The sequence below is a fragment of the Solanum tuberosum genome, unplaced genomic scaffold (assembly GCF_000226075.1).
Source record: "Solanum tuberosum cultivar DM 1-3 516 R44 unplaced genomic scaffold, SolTub_3.0 scf00226, whole genome shotgun sequence".
Lineage (NCBI taxonomy): Eukaryota > Viridiplantae > Streptophyta > Magnoliopsida > Solanales > Solanaceae > Solanum > Solanum tuberosum.
The window spans coordinates 187,348-194,506 of NW_006239155.1; the positions used below are offsets into that span (position 1 = coordinate 187,348).

The window sequence follows — 7,159 nt, forward strand, 5'->3', positions numbered from 1 at the left end:
ACTTGTCAACAATCACATTTCTCACCCCCACAATTTTTAAATTATCCAACCTTTCTTGCACATAAAAATAAATCGTTACAATTTAAGCAAACTTAAAACTAAGGATAAAATAGTTCGTTTTTTTATTCGCCCTTTCCCATAAAAAAAGTAGTATAAAAATTGAGACGTAAGGAACTCACTTAAGTTTTTGTTTTTTTTCCTTTTGACTCGTTTGTATTGTCTTCTGTTTCTTCCTTCATTTAAATTCCTTCTCATCCCGTTTGTATCACCTTCTGTTTCTTCCCTCTAAGTTCCTTTGCTTCTCCTATAGTTTGTATCACTCAAAGGAAGTGTATGATATCGATAGCTTTGATCAGTTTCAATTGTGCTCCGATGATCGTCCAATGATCATCGACGATGAAGTCGATTCGGTTTCACCTGTTTTCCATAGAAATAAGGTGGAGATAGTTGTTTCTTTCAAGAGGACAACTTGTGAAAGCAGAGGCGACCCTAAAATTTGAAGACGATGGGTGCACTATCAATAACTAATTCATGTTAGTTAAATCAAATCAGTCAATATCGATTTGTGTGCTATATTTATTAAACATAGAAATATAAAACTAATGTAATAAAATATAATGAATTAAATAACTATAACCTCAAAATAAAGAGACACCCAATATTTAAACCAATACATCCAATTAGTTTTAGTATTATATTAAGGCTAATAAAATATATCTTTTGTTCAAGCTATATATATACACGTATATATACATAATTTTTCCGAAGTTAACAGGTGTACGTGCACCCTCACATAAGCACGTGGATCCGCCTCTCGATGACTCTTGTTGTTATTCCTTTTTAGAAAAAAAAATAATTTATAATAACTTTTGGCTCATTAACAAAAATTGAAATATTAATTTTTTAAAATTCCTTTAATAAATTCATCCTTAAGACTTAGTAATTATAAAAAAAATATTATGTGAAAAATGGTCAAATATAAAATACAATTATAACTTTTATCATAAAATCATTAATTATTACTTTAGTCTGGTCAACAATCACATTTCTCAGGTCAGTAACTGTAACAAACCGTTACAATTGAAGTGAAGTTAAACTAAGGTTAAGATGGTCATTTGCTTTTATTTGTCTTCTCCAAAATCACTTAAATTTTTGTTTCTTCTTACTGTTAAGAGAACTTGTTTGTATCGCCTGCCTTCTTTATCTCGTTTGTATCGGCTTCCGTTTCTTCCTTCTAAGTTCCTTCGTCTCCTCTAGTTTGTATCGCTCAACGGAATTTGAAGGGATGTCGATAGCTTCGGTCGGTTCCTGTGCTCCGATGATCGCCGGCGATGAAGTCGATTCGATTTCAGCTGTTTTCAATGGTAACAAGGTGGAGATAGTTATTCCTTTCGAGAGGGCAGCAGGTGGAAGCGGCGACGACGGTGTCTATGAGACGAAAGTGAGGGTTGAGGTTCCTATTCCGAGGAACTGGTTGATTCCGTCGGCTAGATCGACTGATCATTCTCAGTTGTTGGTTCAAAACCACCGGAATTTCAAGGAGAGTGGGATGCCGGTGAGGTTTATGGTGTTTAAGGATGGATCGTGGGTGGATTTCGAGAAAAAAGCCATGGATGTGCTGGTTTCAGCTTTTGTGAGTGGCGAGGCTATGGTTGAGATGGAAATGGAAGGGTGTAAATTGATTTTTGATTTTTATCGAATGATAGGAATCAATTTGGACAGTGGGAATGAGCTACCCATCGCTTGGATTGATGTCGGTGGTAAGGGTTTTTACCCTAAGGTCTTCATTGAGGGTTCAGAAAATCTCGATAAAAACGAGGTAAATGTTGATGAAAAGTTCTCCTCGGAGAATCGTAAGATTGAACTTGAGATAAAAATCATTGAGAGGAACTCAGCTGGAGACGAGTTAGGAAAGAGGAAGAGGGAAAGTGAGGAAAAGGAAGTGGTGAGGGAAGTAGGCAGTTCATCTAGGAATGTGATAGAGCAGCGTGTTGTCTCTGCGCCTACTGAATTGCTTCCACCAAAGTGGCCTAGGACAAGGTCATTGGGGAACGAAGAGGAAAACTATCGGAAGGTAAGGGGTTTACTGTTTTCTGTTTTGAAAGCTGATGTTACAGTCACTGCTGTTCATCAGTGCACTAGAACCGGGCCAGTGGAACAGGCCCGGTTTGAAGTTTTCAGAAATAATGTGCAGATAGTTAAAAGAGCTAGAGGGGACGCCAGGGTTGGGTATGCCTGGTATGGGACCTCGTTGGCGAAAATGGATAGTATCATGTGGCGTGGTTTTCAAATGCAGAGAATTGTTCCCGGTTACCATACTCACGGTGTTGGTATCTACCTGTCGCCTTTATGCTCACCTCAAAATAGGTATGCGCTGCTCTTGAACTAGTTTATTATTGGTGTTTTCTTAATTGTTGCTTATGTTCATTTATTTTTTGGTACTTGTTATTGGTTGTGTGTGTAGTGAAATGATGTGCGAGATAGATGAAAATGGTGAAAAGCATATCATGTTATGTCGAGTTATATTGGGAAAGCTCGAGAAGGTTGAGTTAGGATCTCAGCAGCTGTTTCCGTCAAGTGCGGATTTTGATACTGGAGTTGATGACTTAATCAATCCAAAGCTGCATGTGGTATGGTGTAGCAATATGAACACCCACATTCTACCCTTGTTTATAGTCAGTTATAAATCTGGTTTTCATATGTCAGGTATGTATTGCTCCTTTTCGTTATTCATTCCTTTCAATTACTTTTAATTGTCGCAAGAGAAACGGAACAGTCAAGTGCAAATACAGGTCGACTGAATGGTGGTGCTCATGCTCATAGCGCATTGATTCTATTAAAGCTACAGAGTTCACTTCCCCCACCAAAAATTCTAGAGTTCCAAAGTTTGTATAGCTCCTATCAGGTAAGTTTGGATTTCCCTTTTTAACACTGGTTATTCAATTATTTACTATATACAGGTGGTGAATCTGGTTTCAAGACCATTATTTTGATCTTGACTTCTAATACAAATTGTTCACAGGAAGGCAAAGTAGGGAAAGAAATTTTCATGACACAGTTACGATCTCTTGTTGGTGAGGACTTGTTGCATTCAATTATTCAGGAAGTACATGGCTGAGATGAGGTTCTTTTAGTGTAATTTTGTTGGGATGAAATGGGATGTTTTTCTCATTGATAAATCCAACTTGTTCAAAAGAAGTTGTTGTAGTGATAATATTAAAAGGCTCAGGATGTTTTTGCCTTTTAATGAAGTAAAACCTGTTCAAACAACTACCTGTTCTGCATGTGGAATTTTGTTTGGGAATCGTCTAGCTATAATGTGCACATCCCGCCTTCTTTAAGTGAGGAGGCTTGAGTATGGCTTCACAGAAATATGATCTGATATGGTTTATCTTACAGTTTTTTTCCTGTCTCTGTTCTTCATGTTCTTTGGATATTGTGTGGACCTTCTCGTGTTTGGATTTTAACCTTTTACTTTTTATTTTATCTATATCACTCTATGTAACTTGGGAGACTTTTACATATATCTCTGCTTGCCAGAAAGAGAATCACATTCATTTGATCACGATCCTTGTCAGAATTAGCAGCTTAAGTTGGTCGTTGATATTTCCTGTTCTTTGAATGGTTATTTAATCAGGGCCTTGTTTTACTCGTGCATGATGCATATACGTAGTGTTGCATGTGAGTAGATTGTTTTTTGAAACATTCTGTGTTAGTGAAGCTCGAGGCATGAATTCTAGGGACGTGCCTGCTTTTGAGTTGTGACTAGGATGCTAGACTATGTTAACAAACACACCCTTCAATTTATGTGACTTCTTTTTTAGTTTGTTCCAAAAGAATGCTCCCTGTTTAAATTTGGGAACAATTTATGTGTAACTTTCCACTTTTTCTTTGATGACAAGCTTTTGTAGCCACACATACTTCAACCGTTTGTGACCACAAAAATGTTATGGCATGTCTAATAGCACAAGTTTCAAAAGTTACCTTGTTTATTCTTAATCGTCGTGCTCAATCAAATAGGGTCATATAAAATGAAATAGAGGGAGTAATTGATTCGGTACATGGTTGTATGGACCTTGCTTTGTGTTTATGTGATTCATGCAAACTATCTGTTGCATGTAAGAAGTTTGGTTTCACTAGTAAGTATTCCAGTTTGTGTAAAGCTATGTGCTTTATATGGAGGTGCTTGCCTTCGAATTGTGATGAGGGTGGCAGCTTTATTAACATATAGTTGGTTTATTATTGATTGATCGTCAGTTTGTGGTATAGAACCAACTGAAGTGCTGTCTCATGCAATGATGTTTTGCTTTCTGGTGAGTGGAAGTATTTATGACGTTCACTTGCATGTCTACTTTCTGTTAATGTGTTGTATGTTTTTGTGTGCATGAGTTTTTTTTTCCTTGAGCAAAAACTATGTTCAGGTCCTTGGATTTCACTGGAAGAAGAACATTAGAAATCTTCTTTCAGTTAACTGATTTCCTGCTTAATCATGTGTGAATTATGCCACGGGGTGGGAAGATATATGTATTGCCTGTTCTTAGGGTGAGATAAGATCTCATTACCACTTAGAGGTCCTTGCATAGTCATGATAAAGGTAAAATATTTAAGAGAAAATGTTTTAGCAATTTTCATAAATAAATTAACTAGAAGCAACTTATGTGATCAGTTATTGCTTGTGGCATAGAAGTAAACAATCTGTCTATGACACATGGCAAATATGACTGTGGAGTATAATGTGGACACTAGGTGCTTACCCTCGTGCTTGTGTTGCTGATTAAAAGATGAGTAATTTTCCTTTAAATGAGGTAGGTGTATTTGCATGTCTAGTGGATGCTTTAACTTCTCAAGGCTGACTGCTTTTAATGGAATTAGGGTTATATATCTAGCTGTTTTCAGTGTAAGAACGGAAAATTACTGAAAAAAGTTCTGTATCAGATATATTTAAGGTTATAACAGTTGATGGCTAGTGGCAGTAGTGCGTTTGTAAATTTTGTCAGCATACAGGGGTATCATGTTTTTCAGCACACTGTTTTCCTTTATACAAGAATGCAAAGTTTTTGAATGTTTATATTGGTCTATACTATCCACCAACTACATGTACTGTGGTTGAATTTTGACAGTGCGGATCATATCCTCCATTAGTGGGTTGCATATTTAGCTTGATGAATGATTTAAAGATGCTTAACTGGGTTGATAAGTCTCTACTCGTAAGCTGTAGAGGGCATAACAGATAGTTGGCAAAATAGAACACATTAAATGTGATTTCAACCTTCCATTGATGGCCAACCAGGGCCGACTTTATTCATGAACTCAAAACTGAACAAAAATCTATTTGGGTTGGGTTTTATAAACGAGGAGGTGTTCAGATTTACAGCTTGAGCAGACGTGCTTTAGTTAGGCAGCCTAATTGGCAAATATAGGATGCCGTTCATTTGTTACTGTTGGAATCAGAAATGTGGTTGTTGTGAATTTTTTTCTCTATTTTGATTATTTACTTTGTATCTTTCCACTCGTTTGGCGAGGAAAATGATGTTCAACGTAAGTTTCTGTTAGACAATTTTCCCAGTCTTAGTGCCAAAAACCAGGCTACATTAAAATAATGTTCAACTTAGTTTTCTATTGGAAGATCTTCCTAGTCTTAGTGCCAAAACTAGCTACGTAGCAGTAAGAAAACCATAATTTCTTTGCTGTGCTTATATTCATCTATTGGAAGATCTTCCTAGTCTTAGTGCCAAAACTAGCTACATAGCAGTAAGAAAACCATAATTTCTTTGCTGTGCTTATATTCACTTTGGTGTATTGCAGTTTTTGTTTGTTCAGTTACTTACTGAGCGTCTCCATCTGTTTGTTATTTCTCTGGAATAGACTGTAAGTTGGGGGTCGACCTTATATTCCTTTCGTTCGGCACAAGGTTCAAGAATCCGTTAGATGTTTCTATCCCTCTCATAGATGTTGTGTACCTTAACTTTGACTCTTAACTTTTCTTCTAGTACACATGTGACCCTCAACCTGTATTTTTTGCTAGCTCACATACTGTTCTTTCAAATAATTGTAGAGGATTAGTGTAATTTGAACACTTTAGTTGGGATCCAAGGGCAGACATCTTTGCTTCATGCAGAGTTTAAGACAGAATAAGATGGAGAAAAGTGGAAAAAGATCATAAATTGGTATTTGATCCATGTTATTAGTATATCTTGAGTGAGCCACCTTTTCTTGTAAATTAGATACTACAACAACTGCTAGGCCTTAGTCCCAAACAAGTTGGGGTCAGGTATATGAACTTTCACTGACCATGTTCTCCATTTAAGCTCAATCCATATCATTATCGTACCAAACAAAAATAAATGTGAAAACAAAGTTAAATATATATAAAAGTAATTGTAGTAGTACCAATAGTAATAATAGTAGTAATATTAGAAGTTCTCTATATTTTCACTGGCATATATAAATCTATCATAAGATCAAGATACTCCTAGAAAAGCAGTAGATTCAAATTAGCGTACTAACAAGACTAAAACTTATTCCCAACTAGTAGATATCACATATATGGATCCTTTTTTTCCATATTTCTCTTAAATTAGATGACTTGGTGAAGTTATCTTGTGGGTTTTCACTTCTCTCGCTGGTGGAATGTCAGGAGTGAAAATGTTGTACTTTGCTGTCATTTGAATGATGCGGTGATTGTTATTTTTTCCATTTCCACCTTTAACTACCATTATTCCAAAAGATATCTCATCTTCCTTTTTCATGATGCACATGTTCGGTAGTATCTATTGTACAGCCTTGAAAAACATGAGTTTGGTCTTTTCACCATCACTTATTTCAATTTCAACAAGTCGCGGTATGTTTTCTTTGCGAGCACCCTTCTTGCTTGATTGTCCAAATAGTGAAAGCATTATCATGAACTACTAATCTTAATCAAGCTTTTAATTTCATGATGGTGTTCATGGAATCATCAATATTTGGCATGATTTCTCATAAACACGCACTGTTAAATTTCCCTACAATTCTACAAATGAAATAATTACCGGAAAGGTGTTCTGCAAGTTAAATAGCATGAATGTGGATATATAATATAGGGGCTAAAATTCTCCATGTATCAACTTGTTGCATCTGATCTGAAGTGCTGAAATTCATATGAATTCCTTTTTGATATAAC

General features: G+C 36.1%; 1 protein-coding gene across 1 annotated transcript; it reads left to right on the plus strand.

The window, feature by feature from the left end:
- The first annotated feature begins 1,201 nt into the window (after window positions 1–1,201).
- LOC102598308 (inactive poly [ADP-ribose] polymerase RCD1-like) lies at window positions 1,202–3,495 on the plus strand. The gene is made up of 4 exons (XM_006356741.2): window positions 1,202–2,367; window positions 2,465–2,706; window positions 2,793–2,905; window positions 3,023–3,495. Exons 1-4 carry the CDS (start codon window positions 1,286–1,288, stop codon window positions 3,116–3,118), a joined length of 1,533 nt encoding a protein of 510 aa, XP_006356803.1. The 5' UTR covers window positions 1,202–1,285; the 3' UTR covers window positions 3,119–3,495.
- Window positions 3,496–7,159: the final 3,664 nt, after the last annotated feature.